This window comes from Neoarius graeffei, chromosome 2 (genome assembly GCF_027579695.1).
Source record: "Neoarius graeffei isolate fNeoGra1 chromosome 2, fNeoGra1.pri, whole genome shotgun sequence".
In the NCBI taxonomy this organism is placed as follows: domain Eukaryota; kingdom Metazoa; phylum Chordata; class Actinopteri; order Siluriformes; family Ariidae; genus Neoarius; species Neoarius graeffei.
In genome coordinates, this window is record NC_083570.1 from 79,035,968 (window position 1) to 79,057,610 (window position 21,643).

General features: G+C 41.4%; 1 protein-coding gene across 3 annotated transcripts in view; it reads right to left on the reverse strand.

The window, feature by feature from the left end:
• Positions 1-6,488: 6,488 nt before the first annotated feature.
• accs (1-aminocyclopropane-1-carboxylate synthase homolog (Arabidopsis)(non-functional)) overlaps positions 6,489-21,643 on the reverse strand; it is a 70,587-nt gene continuing 55,432 nt past the window's right edge. Inside the window, exons 14-19 of one of the 3 annotated variants that reach the window (XM_060915006.1) lie at positions 14,133-14,286; positions 13,550-14,011; positions 12,067-13,428; positions 11,675-11,865; positions 10,222-10,356; positions 6,489-8,826 (exon numbers count right to left, since the gene is read on the reverse strand). In XM_060915006.1, coding sequence (XP_060770989.1) covers positions 13,584-14,011; positions 14,133-14,286 — 582 coding nt within the window. In that variant the 3' untranslated portion in view covers positions 6,489-8,826; positions 10,222-10,356; positions 11,675-11,865; positions 12,067-13,428; positions 13,550-13,583. Of the gene's footprint in view, positions 8,827-10,221; positions 10,414-11,674; positions 11,866-12,066; positions 13,429-13,549; positions 14,012-14,132; positions 14,287-21,643 lie in introns of all 3 variants that reach the window. The other 2 variants (XM_060915005.1, XM_060915003.1) reach the window with 2 other exon arrangements.

The window sequence follows — 21,643 nt, forward strand, 5'->3', positions numbered from 1 at the left end:
GAAGGGCATGCACCATAGACCAGTTGCATACAAACCAACCCGATAACACGCCTGAATGAATTTAATCCTATTTTACACCCATCTTCTGTGCCAGCTCACATTCTCTCCATCTCTCCTTTCCATCATCTCTTTCTATCAATAGAATCTCAGTCTATCTTTATCTTTCTTGATAAACAAATACATATATCTCAAGCAAAAGAAAGTATCTTCAAACATGCAACTAAATGCAAGTATAGAAGGAAAAATGTGATTGTACATTCCTACTTTTCTATTTTGAATATAAATTTTATTTAGGAAATCCAAAACCTACTACACTATTTACAATAAATGCAAATATTTTAAAATGAGCTAAAATTTAAGTATATAAAATGCACTTATTGCTTTAAAAACAGCATTTCAATGCAATTAATACCATGAAAGGATATACTCTAATTTGGGGAACTTAAGCACTCTGTACACATACTGACCACATTTACAGACACCTTATTGGTTTATAGCTCTTTTTTCCCAATGTGCATCCATCCATTCTGTATATCACTTATCCATCAGGGTCATAGGTGAAGCTGGAGCCAATCCAACCTGACTTTGGATGAGAGGAAAGGTACATCAATGCAGGCAGGTCACCAGTTGATTGCATGTCTAACACAGAGACAAATAACCATTCACATTCACACCTATGGGCAATTTAGAGTCACCAGATAACCTACTCCACCATTCTTTCGACTGTGGGAGGAAACCAGAAGAAAACCACACTGGCACAAGGAGAGTATGCAAACTCCACACAGGAAGGCCTCTTCTCTTAGCTGGATATTTTTGATTGGTGGTAAATTCTCAACACAGCAGTGACACTGAGGTCAACCATGTGAATATAGTCAATAATGGTCCTATCATGGTCTCTTTCTACTGATAAATGGGAGAGAGGGAGGTTGACAAATTGTGCAAGGCAACAGATGGGCTGCAGTCTGTAACTCTCTACCCTACAAAGTGCATCTACATGGTCGATTTACTTGATAAAATGGCCCATGAGTGTAGCAACAAGTTGGATGTACCTTGTGTCCCAAAGATTACTAAAACCTCTTGCATTGCATTGTGTGTATGTATTTAATTTTATTTTTTTTTATCATGCTGTTTGTTCATAGCAAAGTACAAGACACACCCCTCTAAAATTTTATTTCATGAGAGAAACAAAGATTATATGTGACTGTATAAGTCACATATTAATGTCCCAGGGATTTTTATTTTGCGCAATGCTGATACTGCTTCTATAAAAGCACTTCAGAGACCCCTATTGGTGTAGTCAAAATTTCAGTCATCTTAATCCTTCAACCGGGTCTATAACATTATATTCCTATAATTACATCTTTACAATGAAATTATTACATGGCAAAGTTTGATATAATGTTTAATCCTTGTAATCTACTTTCTAAGTAGCTCCTTTTTTTTTTCTGATCACTGCTAGTACAATAATGCCTATTTCTTGGAGCACCCTTGGGAGATTTCTTGTGTTATGATAGTCCTAAATACCTACACTGATTCCATAAGTAAAGCATGTTTAGCTTTACTAAACATATATATATCCAGTATAGATATCCAAAACCTACTCTTTATTCAAATGTAACAGTTTTACAGTTAATCTTTCACTACAAATTTCTACAGAAAGTGACTTGTTTGCTTAGCTGTTAGCTTATCTCATCACGAGCATATCAGCTAGCATATCTCAGCAGCTGTGTTGAAAATGAAGGTGGCTATAATATGGTATTTTATGCCTAAATTTGAAAGTGACTTTAAGCATATGAAGTCACTGCAAATGTCACAAAAGCTGAAGTACAATACCTAAAATACCATCCATCCAATTATCCATTATCTATACTGCTTATCCATCAGGGTCACAGGGGCGCTGAGCGAATCCCAGCTGACTTTGGGTGACCAGCACCTAAAATTATAACAAAAGGAAATACAGTGATGATATGCAAAAAAAAAAAAGGCAACCTACATCACTTGACATTGTAAGTCACAGCTGCTGCGAGATTGTCAGAAGTTTTTCATTTTCCTGGTGAGTTTCTAAGAAGGTTTTTATCACTTACAAGGCTTTATTATACATGAAATCAGTGTGCATACTGTATAGTAACCAATGCAAATTTCTATCATTTGTAGTTTTCTTTCTGTTCTTTGAAAGCTTATTTGCCTGTATTCCGACCTTGGACTGTATCCTACTATAGTCCTTTTCAGTTAAGTGGAATCAGCATATACACTCTACCTGAGACATTTATTGCCATACAGAAGATACAAACCCTCTTTTAAGTGTCATCTTAAATTTCTACAAAATTATACCACTTATTTCACAAGGGATAACAACCAAGGGAACATGAAATTTCTAGTCACATTTCATTTGTGTAATGATGAAAACTTGCAAAATTCATCATATTCCTGGATGCTGTTCTATCCTGCTTGTATTTTACATTCTATCCTGAATGTATTTTGAGTTCTTTTGAGATGTTTGAGCAGAGGAACTAGTTCACGCATGGCCACATATATGCAAATCCGCACGCATGCCTCCGACCACACATTCAGCTTTAGTATGGAGCATCCCACTCTGATTTAATTATCTGTCAAATAGAACGAAATCTGAAGGTTCCTTTTTCATGCCATTAAGTGTTCGGGTTTTTTTTTTCAAAGCAAACTACACTAGCGCCACCAAATGGTGAAATCAGAAAATTCACATTATTCACGAAAGCCATAAGAGAAAAAGCATCACAATACCCTGGCAGGGGATGTCTTTATTTGTTTATCTTACACACACACTTTCGTATACTTGAGGGAAAGCTGTGGTTTAATAACATTACACTGCTCCTTAATTAGACTTTAATTGACAGGAAACATGTTATGGCCCAAACTCTGCACAGAGACACATACTTGAGTGGGCAGGCATGGTTAATGGGTGTGGACCAGTTGTCAGTCAATCATACCTTATGGGTGATCATGTAGAAAAACTAGTAAGTACTCCAATCAGCCATAACATTAAAAGCACTGACAGGTGAAGTGAATAACATTTGATTATCTCATTACAATGGCATCTATCAAGGGGTGGGATATATTAGGCAGCAAGAGAACAGTCCGTTCTTGACACTGATGTGTTGGAAACAGGAAAAATGTGCAAGCGAAGTGGCGACAGGGTCATGGGTGTCGAAGGCTCATTGATTCGCATGGGGCACAAAGACTAGCCCATATGGTCCAATTCCACAGAAGAGCTACTGTAGCACAAACTACCCATCCATCCATCCATCCATCCATCCATCCATCATCTGTAGCCGCTTATCCTGTTCCACAGAGTAGCAGGCAAGCTGGAGCCTATCCCAGCTGACTATGAGCGAGAGGCGGGGTACACCCTGGACAAGTCAGCACAAACTACTGAAAATGTTAAAGCTGACTAAAACAGAAAGATGTCAACATTAACTTTTTCAGCAGCTTGTGCTACAGTAGCTCTTCTGTGGGAATGGACCATATGGGCTAGCCTTCCTTTCCCATGCAAATCAGTGAGCCTTTGACACCCATGACCCTGTCACCAATTCACTGGTTGTCCTTCCTTGGACCACTTTTGGTAGGTACTAACCACTGCATACTGGGAACACCCCACAAGATGTGCCATTTTGGAGATGCTCAGACCCAGTCAAAGCCATCACAATTTGGCCCTTGTCAAAGTTGCTCAGATCTTAACGCATGCCCATTTTTCCTGCTTCCAACACATCAACTTCAAGAACTGACTGTTCTCTTGCTGCCTGATATATCCCACCCCTTTGACAGGTGCCATTGTAATTATATAATCAATGTTATTCACTTCACTTTTCAGTGGTTTTAATGTTATCGTTGATCGGTATATGTATCAGTGTTGTTACTTTTTTAATTGAGAGAGCCTTATGTAATAAAATGTTCAGCAATGTTATGTGCATCTACTGTCTCACATCTCCATCTATCTTATATTCCATTTTAATAATCATAAACACTGTAGAATAGATTTGCCCTGTTCTATAACCCATCAGCTAACTACCAGACCTTTTGTATATTAAAGCAGGAAAAAGCACATCATTGTGCAGTGCACAGATCCCTCAAAACTGGGATTGAAAATCATAGTGCAGCACTGCCTGAAATCCTAATAATGTAAATCAAAGTTGTGTTAGACTAAGCACATGAACCATAGTTCCAGCATATAAACCTGTCTTATAACTAGAAAAATGATCTAAAGAGCATTCAACATAGGGCTATGGTTTTCAAAGTGGGGTCCACTACTGTCAAATCAGTTATGTTTTTCATAGTTATTTTACTTATATTTAAGTTTAGGTGGCACGGTGGTGTAGTGGTTAGCACTGTCGTCTCACAGCAAGGAGGTCCTAGGTTTGAGCCCAGCAGCTGACAGGGGCCTTTCTGTGTGGAGTTTGCATGTTCTTCCCGTGTCTGCATGGGTTTCCTCCGGGTGCTCCGATTTCCCCCACAGTCCAAAGACATGCAGGTTAGACTAATTGGTGGCTCTAAATTGACCGTAGGTATGAATGTGAGTGTGAATGGTTGTTTGTCTCTATGTGTCAGCCCTGCGATGATCTGGCGACTTGTCCAGGATGTACCCCGCCTCTCACCCATAGTCAGCTGTGATAGGCTCCAGCTTGCCTGCGACCCTGTACAGGATAAGCTGCTACAGATAATGGATGGATAGATATTTAAGTTTAAAGGAACAGTCCACCGTACTTCCATAATGAAATATGCTCTTATCTGAATTGAGACGAGCTGCTCTGTACCTCTCCGAGCTTTGCGCGACCTCCCAGTCAGTCAGACGCGCTGTCACTCCTGTTAGCAATGTAGCTAGGCTCAGCATGGCCAATGGTATTTTTTGGGGCTGTAGTTAGATGCGACCAAACTCTTCCGCATTTTTCCTGTTTACATAGGTTTATATGACCAGTGACATGAAACAAGTTCAGTTACACAAATTGAAACGTAGCGATTTTCTATGCTATGGAAAGTCCGCATTATAATGACAGGCGTATTAACACCTTCTGCGCGCTTCGACAGCGCATTGATACTGAGCTCCGGAGAGGTACGGAGCAGCTCATCTCAATTCAGATAAGAGCATATTTCATTATGGAAGTATGGTGGACTGTTCTTTTAAGTAGATGGTTATAGGGAGCTGATGTGTTGCAGCTCCAGGGTTCCACAGTTCAATCCTGATCTGTGTGAGGTTCTCCCTGTGTCTGTGTGGGTGTTCTCTGGGACAACACATGCCAATAGCTGGACTGGATCAGATAAACCGCCTCTAGGTGTGAATGAGGGAATGTGTGTATGGTGCTCTGTCATCAACTGGCATCTGATTGAGGGTGTATTCCAGCCTCACGCCTAGCTTTCATGAGACAGGTCAAAGGCATCCTGACATAAAAGTAAATTCAAGAAAAGGAGGATCTATATTTAGAGGATCTAAATATAGAGGATCCCTGGCTGCAAGTTACAGAGGACACATTTAGGGTCAAGCCATGAGAATTAAGAGAGTTTTCAGTAGTGAGAAGGTTTATGGCTTTGATACTCAATTTTAAGGAGTTTATTTTTCCATTTACTGCACATTAAAACACATTGCTATATGAGGCTCCCAATTAGGTGTTTTTGTGTTGGTAAATTAGAAAGGGCCATCCGTGAATTGATTATCATACTCATTAGCCATTGTTAACAAGGTGGAACAGTCTTTTAATTAGTGCTACACCTGAGTAATCCACAATTCACAAGGCTAGACAGTTTATTCTTCTTTACTTTAGTGGGATAAGAAAGTAAACATGAGCTCAGCAACTTCTCTCTAGTGTTGAGCTCACTTGGTATCACTCCTTGCTTTATCTGGCACTAGTCTTGGGCAAAATATCCATAGCACAGCATTCCCCATATTCCTCATACCCAGTAAATACCAATTCAGAAATGAACATGTAAAAATAAAAGTGCCAGAGCACGTTTCAGCATGTTGTCAGACTGTGGGAAATATTCCAGGATGCCAGGAGTGCTAAATAAATATTCTAGCATTTTTAAACATAATCTCCTGCACCTGTAGTGTTTGGGCAAATACTATAAATATTTGTATGGAGAAAAGAGCAGAAAACCGGTTTACTCAAAACTTACTGACAGTGGAAACCTAAGGGGAAGTGTTGGTCTCATCAACAACTTCCACTCTTACTTTTCTCAGTATAGAGCAATGTATCCATGGTATTCACAAAAATAGTTTAAGTTCCTTTAATACCAGTCCATGTTGAGTCATCCTTCCAGCTACATAAAGTTTTAATAAGCTCAATAAGAGTAACTATAAGTGATAATTACATGATGAGTTGGACCATATATAATGAGAAATTCATATAAATTTGAAATGGCTCAAACAAGCCAAATGTCTAGTAAGACACTGCACTTACATTAAATAAGGCAAAAAGAAATGAGCAGGGGAGAAAAAAAAATCACAGTTAAACAGACAACACTTTGTTTTTAAACACTTTTTTTTTATTTCCTGTCTTTACACATAATTACAAAAACTATCAATATTGCAAATGACCAAATTGCAACAGCAAATCACAACCTTTTCACGCCCCCTGGATATAGTCAGATAATTTGCCATGTTTTAACATAGAACAACCATATGAGGGTGCTAGTGCCACAAGTCATTTGGCACAGGTATGGCATTTCCCAACCATGATATCATCCAAAATTATTCATGTCAATCAAATGACTAAGATTTGGCCAAAGTTTAAATCTGCAAACTTTCTCGATGGATTATTCATTTAGTAGTAATAATAATAATAATAATAATAATAATAATAATTATTATTATTATTAATAATAATATATGCACCAAATTACAATCAACTAATTAAAACAATGTCCCCTGCTTACTAGTCACTTATCAACCTTAAGGGTTATTATTCAGTAAGTACAGTGAAGCATGCAGAGTTAAAGAGTAAATAGCTTAAATCTGGACTGGTTGAGATGTCTATTAGTGTTCAGAATTAATTGTATAAATGTAATTCGAAAATCATCCAATTAAAGGTAAAATCCACTCTGAACGACTTGCATATCAGCATTTATAATCAACATGTGATCTTCAATTCTACAAAAATGTTTATTTTACAATTCAGCTCAGAGTTAATGTTTTTGTTTTCAAATGCTTTCACTGACATGAAAGCATCCTACATTATCCACAATTTTGTTTGACTTCCCATGAGTCAAACAACATTGTGGAACCATTTAGTTCTTGCTTCTTCTCTGCCTAAAGAGAGCAAGGACAGCAGCACTTTAGTCCTTTCGTCTATCCAGCTCTCTCATCTGTAGATTCTGCTCAAACAGATCAGGTTCCAAAGTTTCAACTTTCACACTAATACTGGGTAGTGGTTAGCACTGTTGCCTCAGCAAGAAGGTTCTGGGTTTGAGCCCAGCGGCCAACGAGGGCCTTTCTGTGTGGAGTTTGCATGTTCTCCCTGTGTCTGGATGGGTTTCCTCCAGGTGCTCCGGTTTCCTCCACAGGGCAAAGACATGCAGGTTAGGTTAATTGGTGGCTCTAATGTGTGAATGTGAGTGTGAACGGTTGTTTGTCTCTATGTGTCAGCCCAGCGATGATCTGGCGACTTGTCCAGGGTGTACCCCACCTCTCGCCAATAGTCAGCTGGGATAGGCTCCAGCTTGCCCACGACCCTGCACAGGATAAGCAGCTATGGATAATGGATGGATGGATGCCATCATGCTTGTCATCTCATAGATCACCAACTAGCCAAGTCGAGTCTCTACTGTAAGTCGTTGCAACTGCATCATTATCTGCATTGCATTCTGAAACTTGGACTCCAGTGCTTGCTATCTCTGTTATTTCTATGCTGGATTTGTCATCAGTTGAAAATGGTGAATGAGAAAAGAAACTTTTTCTGTTTGTTTGTCAGGCCTAACAGCAAAACCTGATCATATCACTTAGGTTTGAGATTGTTGGAATTTTTTCCTTATTATTAGCCATTGTAACTGTGTTACCATGTCCCCCTGTGATATCATCGTGGCACACAATACTAACTTGTCACCTGAACAACAAAAATATAGCACCAACCAGCAAATTAGCATCTGAATCACAAAGCGCATCACACATTTCAATGTAAATATTTTTAGTGTTTTAGGTGTGCATTTTTCATTTAAAGTAGTGTGTGCTACTAATCTGTGGAATATGCATAATAAAGTTCAAAAGAAAATTCTTTAAAAGCAACCGAGTCTTGTAATGTCTGCTTACAGTGAATGAGTTATTTTCTTCTTCAGGCTGTTACTTCTGATAGTTCCTCTGCAAAGAGCAATAACTCAGCCACAGCCTTCTGAGCTTCCAGAATGGAAAAATCCATGTATCTTCAAGCTGAGTGAACCCTTATGTGCAAAGGACACAAGATTCATAGTTACCTGGTTCTGGAAACACACTCAGCCTTTCAGTGACGAGGCAATAAGGATATTTAAACAGCAGTGACATTTGATGCTGCTGTCTTCCTCAGGGCATGGACATGTGTCTCTTGTACTCATGGTTAAAGTGTTCGGCACTGTGCTTGTGGCGGTCACTAAACGAGGGTGTGTGAGACACCTCGAATCCCTTCCACCACAACTCAGTCTTCCTGTTCAGCTCAGGCAGTATGTCAGGTACCACACACTGCTCCACCAGGAACACCACTGGCAGCACAGCCAACAACAGAGCCCAACCCACAGCACCCAGCCAAAAGGAGGAGCCCAGGCGTGTCAGGTCATCTTGGATATCGGCAATATGTTGGCTGGTGAAGAGCGCCCAGCTTAGGAGAAAGAAAAACCCTAGAGAAGGAGATGTAAGATACAGATTAAGGCTTTTCATGGAAAAAGATCATTTTATTGTTTAATCTTTCAGTGAAGGATCTAGCCATACTATACCTAAAATGAATATTGCAAAATTCATTGCAGTGCTGTGATTCCCCTAAAGTGATTTTCAGAAGCAGTATATGCAAACCATTCATAAGGAGAGAGCAGTGCTCATATTGTACATAAGCCACTATTGAAGACTGACATCCACCTTCATCAACATATTTATACCAGAGTGCTGCTTAATAATTTGATTGGTCAGAAGGTATGAACTGATTTTCTATGACGTATGGCATATGTAAGAAATAAAATGTGCCAGGAGTTACTGGAAAATAACCAACTTTAGTTGGTAACACATCACACCACCCTATCATTAATTATTTTCCTGTAATAGCATCATATTTTATTTCTTACATACAGGTATATATTATTCAAATAGGCATCAGCTGTCAAAGATTATTTTTGTTCATTCTGATGTAAAGTGACATAACACCTGAGTGGAATAGATTGGTGTGTTAGTGGTAGAAGTAGATTTATGTCGATATAAGATGTTGGTGTGCTGTTATGATGATGTATGGAGTTATGACACTTCAATTTGTGAGCTGATTTATGTCAGAATATCCTGACAATTGACTTTGTAGCTCAGCGCATAGCACAGTATCTATATTGTCTCCTGTACTTGGTAGTTACTTCAACATAAAATACCTGCTGTGGAACGCTGAACATCTGGGAGTGACAATTATTAAACTGTAACAATAAGATTCTATAAATCTTTTCTAAACTTAAAGTAAAGTACAATTTATTATGCTATTTATAAGATTTTGATGAATAGCCATGATACCATTATAACATGGTTTGTAACAGGATTTTTTTTTTCTCTGGCCCTTAAATAAAAATGTATTTATCTATCTATCTAGAATGTTATGACACACTAATGACAAAATTACTTACATTTTTAGGGCAATTTGGGTTTTGAGGTTTGAAATGACACATGATTACGTCATGACCAGACATACACTACACTAAAAAATTCAATCTGGAAAGCATCATAAGACAATAGTATGAACAATTCTAGCTGTTAACACAAATTCTGTCATTTGACTCATGTGTTATATCAACCTGACATCAAAATTTACAAAAGCAATCCTTACGACAGGTGATGCTTTTTGAAATAAGTCTTTATACATGTTCATGGAGCTTTAAGTCACTTGTCAGGAGGGGCTTAAGTTGGTGATATGTAGCACTGTGGACACTGCCCTTAAGTAACATGTAACAAAAAAAATAATTTCAATTTTGTTTAATTTGTAAAGATTCACTTTCACAGGGTAATTCAGGAAAGCTGGCATTACAGTATGACATGTTAATTCTGACCTGTTGGTAGCAGCATGATGAGCAGCAGGGTGGTAGGGTAAAGTGCCTGGCCTGCCATCAGCAGCGAGCGTGTGTTGGAGTAAGAGAGCACAGTCTTTGACGTCCAGCAGAATGCAAACAGGAGACACAGAATTCCTGAGCTTACAGCCATGAAGAAAGAAAGGGCAGCAAACACATTGTGAGGCCCTAAACCTGTTCACAACAACAGAGAATGTGTTACTGCCTAAAAAGCTGTTAAATAACAAAATGATTCAAAAGATGACCAATTTTAGGATTAAATATGACAATGTAACTCTATGGGTCAAAATTAGTCAGTTTAAAAGCATAAGTGAAAGTAAAATAAAATGCCAGCTTAGTTCTAATAATGCTGTTTTTGGATCTAATGAAAAATAATTTCATGAAGGTCATATTTTTATTATATAAATATGTTATAGAAATCATTTTAACTGTCAAATTCCATTTCATATTTTATCAGTACCTACACTTGCCATTCAGAGGCTCCCCCAATATGCAAAGAGGTTTTTTGTTGTTGTTGTTGTTGTTTATCCATTTAAACACAAGAAAAAAAAATTTTTTTAATCCATTTCAAAGTAGATTATTATATTATAGAAAATGGGGGCTCTGTAATTGGGACATATTTTGCTAAGTAGTGAGAAGACCATGGTTAACACTATAAGCAGGTTATGTAACAAAGTGAATGTCTGGTTAACATTATGATACAATGACAAAAATACAGATATCTTCATAGTGCAACATGAATAACAAAACTAAATGAATTTGCATTTGCATCTTCAATATAAAATGAAAGAAGTAGCTGAATTGTTCAGGGGAATTCCATAACAAGTCCAGCATGGTTTTGAAAGTGACACCCTAGTGGCTGTGTCTGGAATAATCCAATAACAAAACTGGCATTTTAGCTTTACTCCATCCAAGGCAAGGTGTAAATGTGGAAAAAAAGATGTCAGAAATGCTTAAGGTGAAAGCCTAAGTTTGAGCTCAGGTCAATGTTAAAGCAACTAGGCATGATTAGAAAATTAAATTGATATGGTGTCAAACCACAATGATGGCAAACCAAGTCAAGTGTGTCTTGGATTTCAACAGCAGTGAAGCCTATCTTAATAACAAGCCACTACTCTGTAGCCCTAGGAGATATACTTTGTCCATTTGCAGTTCAACAAGCCCACACCTGTCCATGTGAAAATGAACTTATTCTGTCTTGACATGGTATTTGGAATTTCCTGCTTTGCATACTCCTACAAGTCTGTTCAAAATGACTCACACCATCTTATCATGTAATCAAATACATTTAATGCATTGTTTCTAAAGGCTAGCAGAAAAACAAGCTGTAACCTCCAATCAAAGACGACGCTTCATGTCAATACAATCCTGTTCAGTTCAACTGTTGATCGCTAACAAACTACTTTAGTCTGAGACAAAACTAAATGACTCTCACCTTGGATTACATGCCCCCGTGTCCAGCTGTCAACTGGATTGGACTCGTTTCCCCTGGACCACAGTCCCTTTCCATCCAACCAGTTAGGTGTCCAAACAGCGTAACTGATACACATGCAGCCCACTAAACCCAGGATTGAGTCAGCGAATCGAAAGCGACTTGTTGAATCTACAAGCTCTGGTGCTTTCATTCTTCATAATGTAGATGTGTAGAGAAAGTATGAGAAGAAACTGAGGTGAAACAATTGTGGTACGTTGACATATAGCACAGCACTGAACATTTTTGCCACCTTATATGTTGATGTGGTTTGATTAATTAATCCACACCATTAAGACAAAAGATTTTTAAGATACAATTTAATTAACAAAAAGACAGTTAAGAAATTATCCTACCTTCAGCTGAAAAGAGCTGTTGCAAAATGATTAGAGAGCAAGTAAGAGAGAGAGCGAGAGAGAGAGATGTCACCCTTGTCGAAGCTCAAACCTAAATACTGAAGACTGGGAATGAAACAGAGAATAGACATCACACACATCGCGCGCACACACACACCCTCTAACTTCCCCTTTACACAACTGTAAAGTGACACCAGAGATTTCCCTCAGCCTACAGTGGAGACCCAGCCTCCAGGTGGTGGAAACTCCCCCTGCCAGAAAATACACACAAACACACAGGGGAACAAACGCTGTGTTTAAATTCCCCTAGAAGCCCATCTGAACCAAACTGCAGTTTGTACAGTGAAATAAATTATTTATAACTAATATTCACATTTCTGAAAGGGAAACTAAAGAGTGGGTGTTCATATTACTGGGTCAAAATGCACTAAGAAATTCAAACTACATTCTTCTCATACGTCAATCTGTGGTTGCTCTCTTTTTTTTTTTTGTTGGTTTCCCCCCCGCAGAAACAGAAGAGGGGCTGCTCTGATGTCATGGTGTAACCTCTAGAGGAAAGAAGAGCCCACTGCTAAGCACACCATCAAATGCACTTAAAACCAAACAAACAAACAAACAAAAAAACGCCTCCATGATTTTTCTTTGTGCTCAACCTGTTAGCATTACTTTTTCTTATTCAACAGTTTGCTCAGGATTCACAAGGAGGAAATAATTCATACATAAGCACTAAAACTGACTTCTGCCTCAGCATGGTCTCACATTAAATAAAAGAAAAATAAATAAATAAATAAATAAATAAATAAGACACCACATTTTAAAAAGCATTTTTCTTTATTTAAAGGTGTTATTTTGTGAAGCGCTCTTACTGATCATCATGATATTAACAAAAATAAGGTGCAAAGAAAGATTTAAAATCTAACAAAAGAGCAAACTGGAAGCAAAAAAAGGAAAAATCCATCCTGAGTGAATTTATAATAATCTTTATATGTGATCTGTGTCCAAGATTTATTTTGTAGTGAAATTCTGACTTTTTGGCTTAAACTTCTTCTATCAACCTGCTGTTTATTTTCCTGCATTAATCACAATGCTGTTCAGGGTAATACTTGCTAATAGTGATAGCAGTGGAATTAGCACTTTCTTTATCTCTACCTAAAGAGAGAGATGAAGAAGCATTTTAATCCTTTAGAATATCCAGCTCTCTCATCACCTCATCTGTACACTTTGCTCAAACAGTTCAGCAGCATGTAATGAGTTGCAGGGTAGAGTTTTTCTTCAAAGCCTCCAAATAATCTTCACAACAATCACCCGGACTTTTGCAAGATCCAAAGGCCTCAAAGTAACCTGTGCTTTAAAATGAGGCATCTGATCTCCATATGCATGAAAAGGAAACAGAACACCCTTGTAATGAAAACAGTTTGAAAGCCCATATGAAAACAAACACTTACATAAAAAATGTATAAAAAAAAGTTTTTTAAATGCTTGCCTTTGAATTGGGAATGAAAGTATCTTTCACACTCTTACATCCTGGCTCTGTCCAAGAGGTCTTTAAAAACCTCCGCTTGTGTCGCATCTTCTCCATCAGCCAGTTTTGGCCTGTTCTTCTCTAGCCAATCAGAGGAGTGGATCTGCTGTCGCAATGCTCCTATTAGTGAATCCAGACTCTCTGAGTTAGCAAATGTTTGGTAGTTGTTAACCTGAACATCCTCATCAGCCAATGACAAGTTTTCACCCACAGCGCCTTTACTTTCTAAATGCTCTTTTGTTGTTGAAATGAAGGCCTCGATTGTTGTATCTTTGGAATGGTCTTTGTTGTTTTTGTCCTCTGTCTTTCTACGCCTCTGTGTTTGTCTGTCATCCTCTTGTTTGTCTGCTTTTGTGTTCTCACAGTCAGTCAGGATGCTGGAGCAATGGAGTTCCTCTAGAGCCTCTCTGATCCTTTCTAAGCCTGTGGAAAGAAGAAATTAGCCTCATCACAAACACACATCAACTAATATGGAGCACATTAAGGTAAAACAAGTATAAAATTCAATGAGAGGCATATGGCATGGCATAGTACACAAACAGACCAAGTTGTAGGCGGTGGCGCTGGTCAGAGAAGATGATACGGAACCATCCTGGTGAAGAACAGCTAAATGCCTGACCACAGCTCAGCAACACCCGGTGTTTCAGAAAACACCTCCATAAACGCAGCTCCTCTGCAAATGTGTGCTCCTTTAGATACTATTAAAGACACACACAAAAACATGTACATGTACACACACATCAAAGTGAAACACAGGTGAACAATATAGTTGTTTCAGAAAACATCTCCACTGTTGAGTTTTACCTAATCATACAGACTATAACACTCACACTGAACATCCTTAATACTATTTACTGTTACGGTCTATCCAGTTGTAGAAGAGTAATAACTTATCATTGGACTATCTGGTGTCATTTAGGAGAGGATAAGTTCCTTTTGAAACTGGTTCCTCTCAAGGTTACTTCCTCATGCTGTATCATGGACTTTCTTATTGCTGCTGTGTCCTCTAGCTTCCTCATTAAGGCTCTAAGTTCTACATCAAGATGTCTCTTGTTAAAAGCATTAACCAAATAAAATTTGATTGGCTATAAACATAATTCTGACAAGCACTAATCCACCATCTGTCCTACCATAAAAATTGAAAAATAAAAGTTAGATATTAAGAGTTAAAGTTATTTCATGCACCTCACGTCTTACAATCAAGTCTTCATTTACAGTTCCAAAAATTTGTAAAAGGATCAGATCAAATTGTTGAGAATTTATTTTGAGGAACATATTCTCATCTCATCTCATCTCATTATCTCTAGCCGCTTTATCCTGTTCTACAGGGTCGCAGGAGCGTATCCCAGCTGACTACGGACGAAAGGCGGGGTACACCCTGGACAAGTCACCAGGTCATTGCAGGGCTGACACATAGACACAGACAACCATTCACACTCACATTCACACCTACGGTCAACTCAGAGTCACCAGTTAACCTAACCTGCATGTCTTTGGACTGTGGGGGAAACCGGAGCACCCGAAGGAAACCCACGCGGACACGGGGAGAACATGCAAACTCCGCACAGAAAGGCCCTCACCGGCCACAGGGCTCGAACCCGGACCTTCTTGCTGTGAGGTGACAGCGCTAACCACTACACCACCGTGCCGCCCAGAAACATATTATTTGTAAGAATTAATTTAAGTTAATATTCAGAAGAAGAAGAAACCTTTATTTGTCACATGCACACTTCAAGCACAGTGAAATTCATCTTCTGCATTTAACCCATCTGAAGCAGTGAACACACGCACACACCCAGAGCAGTGGGCAGCCACACTAGAGCGCCTGGGGAGCAGTCAGGGGTTAGGTACCTTGCTCAAGGGCACTTCAGCCCAAGGCCGCCCCTTAACCTAACTGCATGTCTTTGGACTGTGGGGGAAACCGGATCACCCGGAGGAAACCCACGCAGACACGGGGAGAACATGCAAACTCCACACAGAAAGGCCCTCGCCAGCCACTGGGTTCAAACCCGGAACCTTCTTGCTGCGAGGCGACAGTGCTAACCAGTTAATGTGTTAAATACTTAGTTAAAAAGAGGACTGCATTTAATTTGAGTGTTTGATTTGGAGTTGTATTAAAAGGAGACTTCAATACCCATGATGCTCTCGGCACAAAAGGGTGAACCTGATGTGATGACGTCAGTCAGTTTGTTATTGTTAGTGGTCATGCCGTGTACTCCTCATTTGCACAAGCTACATGTATGCCTTTTCCTTTTATTTATTCACTAAAGATATCTGATTTTAAATCCAGAGTCTCATCTCCTCAATCTTGAAGTTGTAAGAGGAAACTGCAACATTTTTTTGGTGCTGAAACCTGGGACTGCAGGAAATAATGGCTGATGAAGATAGAGACACAGAGGAGCGACTGGACGGTGGGGCACAACAAACTGAAAAGTTGAAAAGAAAGCATGGGACAATACGGAGTTCCACCACGAGACCGCTGAATCAGATTGCTGTTGAATTATTAAAAGGAAGACCTGGACGTTGGCCATGTGCGAGAGATGCTGGCTGTGCTGTCAGTGAAGGAGGACAGCTTGTGCGAGCTTGACCGTGTAGTGGAGGAACACACTTCGCTGGAAGACGTGGAGGCGGAGATTGAACTCGCAGAGGAATACAGAGACCGCATCATCAGTATGAAGATGCGAGCTCACTGAGTTCTCAGAACGCATGAGACTGTGAGTAATGACAATCCCCGGCCTGCTCGGCTAAGTGATGTTAGTGCAAACTTTGCCGGCTCTCAGCACAGTAACCCAACAGTGAGACTGCCAAAGCTGATGATCGAGAAATTCAACAGAAATGTAAGTTTATGGCAGGAATTTTGGAGCCAGTATGAGACTGCTATTCTTAGCTATGATGCCCTTTGCAAAAGAGAAAAGTTCACCTACCTGAAAACTTGCCTCACAGGAACAGCTGCAAAGGCAGTAGCAGGGCTCACACTGACAGACAGTAACTATGATGCTGCAGTTGATATACTCACACAGATTTGGAAGAAAAGCTCTCATTGTAAATGCCCACATGTCAAAGCTGCTGAATCTCACTCCTGTGAAGAAATCATCTGATGTCAGTGCACTGAAGCAGTTATATGATGAATGTGAAGTTCAAATCAGAAGCCGAGAGCCACTGGGAGTTGTATCAGACACCTACGGAGGCATGTTATGCCCAATACTGCTCCATTTGATGCCAGAGGACATGGCTCTTGAGTATAGCCATCACAGGGGAGATGAGGTTGAGTGGAGGGTGCCTCATGTGCTCAGGTTCCTGCAGAAAGAGGTTCAGAGCCAAGAGAGAGCTTTGCAAATGATGAGATCATGTAACCAGAGAGCCAGTCTGCTCACAAAACAAGCAGCAAATCATATTCAGCCAGTGACATGAAACTAAAGAAACCAAGCATAACATCAGCAGCTGCACTATACACTGCCAACCAGAAGACACCAAACTGCCTGTTCTGTGATAGTGCTGAACACAAATCTGAAAACTGTCCAGACCACCAAGTGGCAGCACATGAAAAGCTGAAGAAGCTTGGTAGGTGCTATGTGTGTTTGGAACCCAAACACATCGCAAGGTTCTGCAGGTCAAAGGGCGTGTCATGTGCCACATGCGGAGGCAGGCATCACGCAGCCATTTGTGAGAAAAAAAATGAGGCACCCCCACCTGCTGTCTCCACAAACGTGGACACTCATTTCCTCAGTAATTCCCCAAGCAGAAACAAGCAAGCCTGACAATGAGAACACTGTGCTGCTACAAACCACCAAGGCATGGGTTGTAGGGCCCACGAGCAGGAAGATAGTCTGCTGCTTGTTATATGGAGGCAGCCAGGGGAGTTTTGTGCATAAGAATGTGGTGAGGGTGCTGCAGCTACCGGTCACTAGACAAGGGACACTTACCCTCCACACATCTGGCTCCTCTGCTCCGACAACGGTGAAGCGCAACATAGTGAATCTCAGCTTGGAGAATGTCTGGGATAAACGGCAGAGCATTGAAATAGAGGCAGTTGTGACCCCTAAAGTGTGTACAGCAGTGATGAGGGTCCCTGGTGAACATAAAGAGATGAAAAAGAGAGGTCTCCAACTTGCAGACTCCCATGGAGATGACAAACCTGAACTTTCTGTGCTAATTGGCTCAGATTACTACTGGCAGATAGTATCAGGCAGAGTAGAGAGACTGACAGAGAGCTTGGTGGCGCTAGAGAGCATCTTCAGATGGGCAGTGCAGGGCCCAGTAGCAGTGTCCAGAATGACAGACAACATGTATGCACATTCAGCTCAGTGAGGATGCACAGACTGACAAACAGCTGCATGCATTTTGGGAGCTTGAGCCACTGGGCATCACAAATGAGAAGCCTGAGAGCCCACAGGATGTGGAAGCGTTGCAGCGGTTCGAGGAAACCTCCATCTTCAAGGATGGGCGTTACCAAGTGGAGTTGCCATGGCAGCAAAACCATCCTCCACTCCAGGACAATTACCACATTGCAAAAAAGAGGCTGGAGAGTTTGAAAAGGAAACTAAGAAAGGATGTCACACTCTACAGCAGATACAATGCTGTAGTGGAGGACTATTTAAAACAAGGAATGGCTGAGGATGTGCCAAACATCACCACCAAGCAATGAGACATATTACTTACCTCATCACGCTGTATTGAGGGAGGATAAGGTGACAACAAAACTGCGGGTCATGTTTGATCCTTCATCCCACGAAGAAGAAAGTCCCTCACTAAATGACTATCTTTTAACATGACCCAATCTGAATCCAGATCTGAGGAGTGTTTTGATCCAGTTCAGACTGCATGATATTCCATACATGGCAGACATCAAGAAAGCGTTTCTGCAGATATCACTGTCAGAAAGAGATTGGGATGCTGTAAGATTTCTGTGGTTCACAGGCCCACCAACAGAAGAGAAGGATGAGAAGCTGCATGTGCTGACAATGGCAAGAGTGGTGTTTGGAGCTGCGTCAAGCCCATTCTTACTCGCAGCCACCATAAGGAAGCATTTGAAACAATGTGAGTCAGAACACCCAGAAGTGGTAGAAACCATCAGCTCCTCACTTTATGTGGATGATTTTATTTCAAGTGCAAGTGAGGTGACAGAAGCTCATGCAGTGACAATAAAAGCCAAGAACACTATGTCTGCTGCAGGCATGGAGCTATGTAAATGGATGACAAACTCTCCTGAGCTCAAAGAAAAATGGCAGGAGAGTTCGATGGATTGCCATGTACAGCCAGAAATACACAGGTCAGTGCTGAAGGTTCTGGGCTTGGTGTGGAGACCAGCAACTGATGATTTTGTGTTCGACTTCAGGGGGCTGCTTGATATTCTGAAGGAAAGAGAGAACACAAAATGAAGTGTTCTGCAGTCTTCTGCTCACATCTTTGACTGTCTAGCATTCTTGACCCCCCTCACCATCAGGATAAAGTGCCTATTCCAAGAAATGTGGGAGAGAGGGCTGAGGTGGGACGAGGAATTGCCGCCTGATTTGACAAAAAAATGGCAGTAGTGGTGTTCAGAGCTCCCTCAACCGCACCAGCTGTCAATACCACGGTGGTACAAAACACACATGCAGCAGCAGAACGGCCATGATTTAAAATTACATGTATTCTGTGATTCCAGTGAAAGGGCTTACAGTGCAGTTGCTTATGATTTTTTTATTTATTTATTAGCTTTGCCATAGCAAGATCTATATATGTACATACATTATGGCTAGGAAACCACTACAGCTTGCGCCAGTTACAGTGGCCCCATTGTACCGAATCTGCATGCTTATCTGCAGGGAGAAACAGAGGATGAACAAATGACCATAAGCCTGGTTGCATCCAAGTCCAGAGTGGCACCACTTAAAAGGATGACACTGCCACGTCTGGAACTGATGGGAGCTGTAATAGCAGCCAGGCTGGGGAGCACTCTCATGAAAGCGCTGCAACTAGACAGGACACAACTCAGACTGTGGACAGACTCAATGATAGTGTTACACAGGATCCACAGTTCTGCTCACAGGTGGAAGCAGTCTGTATCAAACAGAGTGACAGAAATCCAGTCTCTAACCAACCCACAGTCATGGTCTCACTGCCAAGGGAAGATGAACCCAGCTGACCTTCCCACCAGAGGTGTAACTGTTTAGGATCTGAAGCAGAGCACATTGTGGTGGAGTGGACCTTGTGTTCTGATATCACTCGGCCAGTCAGAGGGCACTCAGGAGGATGTTCCGGAAGATGAGGTGAACTCTGAACTCAGACCCAAATACCAGGTTGCTGTACAGTTTGTGAATCAAGGCACAGAGTTCTTAAAACCTGTGTTATGTCTGGAAAGGTACACTAAACTAAAAACAGTGCTCTGAGTGACAGCCTGGATAAAGAGGTTTATCACCAACACCCACTCAAGCACAAAAATGAGTGATGAATTGACAACAGAAGAGCTGCATGAAGCAGGAAAACACTGGATAAAAGTAACTCAGATCCAGAGTTTCAGCCCAGAAATTGATCTTCTGAAATCAGGGAAATGCCTCAACACTGACTCCAGAATCCGAGAGCTAAAACCATTTCTGGATGAAGATGAGCTGCTCAGCATGGGAGGAAGGCTCCAGCATTCTGACCTTTCTTACAGAGAAAAGCACCCATGGATTTTGCCCAATGACCACTGTAACGCTTCCTGATGTGGGTGGAGCACAGAAGCATGGCAGGTGAGAGTTGATGTTTTACACAAATACTTTTATTCTGGCTTTTCAGCTTTCTTTCATCACTCATTCACTCACACATGCATTGTGGTTGGGGAGAGAGCTCCTTTTCTCTGCTCTCTCTCTCCTTTTATGCTCCGTCCCTGTAATAAACACACACACATTAATTAACAGCAGGTTAATTAATGACAAGTGACCCCACCCTCCATTCACAGACTGCTGCTTGGCCACGCCCCCGCTGCCACATACCCCCACCGCCCGACTCAGGCTGGGGAGTCATCTGGCCTGAAGCTGACTCTCGCCCCGATGGGACAGGAAGTCCACCACCACCATCTGCACCCCCGGCCTGTGGATCACCTCGAACTTAAATGGCTGAAGTGCGAGATACCAACGGGTGATCCATGCACTGGAATCCTTCTTGCGGTGGAGCCACTGGAGGGGCGCGTGGTCCGAACAGAGAGTGAAAGGGCGCCACAGCAGGTAGTATCGGAGGGCGAGGACCGCCCACTTGATGGCGAGACACTCCTTCTCGATTGTGCTGTCCCTGCTTTCACGCATCGAGAGTTTCCGACTGATGTACAGCACGGGGCGCTCCTCACCCTCCACCTCCTGGGACAAAACGGCCCCCAGCCCTCTGTCCGATGCATTAGTCTGCAAAATAAAGGGGAGAGAGAAGTCAGGGGAGTGTAAAAGTGGCCCCCCACACAATGCAGCTTTTACCTCAGAGAAGGCCTGTTGGCACTGCTCCGTCCACTGGACTGGATCTGGAGCCCCCTTTTTAGTGAGATTGGTTAGCTGGCTGGTGACGTCCAAATAATTAGGTAGAAACCTACGATAATAGCCAGCCAGCCCCAAGAACCGTCTCACCTCCTTTTTGGTCTTGGTTCTCGGGCAGGCCGCAATTGCTGTGGTCTTGTTAATTTGGGGACGCACCTGTCCATGGCCCAAGCGGAACCCCAGATACCATACTTCCACCTGCCCAATCGCACACTTTTTTGGGTTAGCTGTGAGGCCCGCTCGCCTCAGCAACTTTAGAACAGCCCTCAGGTGTTCCCAGTGCCATGGCCAATCATTACTGTAAATTACGATGTTGTCTAGATAGGCGGCCGTGTAGGCAGTGTGAGGGCAGAGGACCCTGTCCATAAGCCGCTGGAACGTAGCGGGCGCACAACCCAAAAGGGAGCATGACAAATTGGTGTAATCCAAACGGTGTGGAAAAGGCTGTTTTCTCTCGGGATAGAGGAGTCAAGGGGATCTGTCAATATCCCTTTCTTAGATCCAGTGTCGAATAAAAGTGAGCAGAGCCTAACCAACCAAGCAACTCATCAATGCGAGGCATTGGGTATGCATC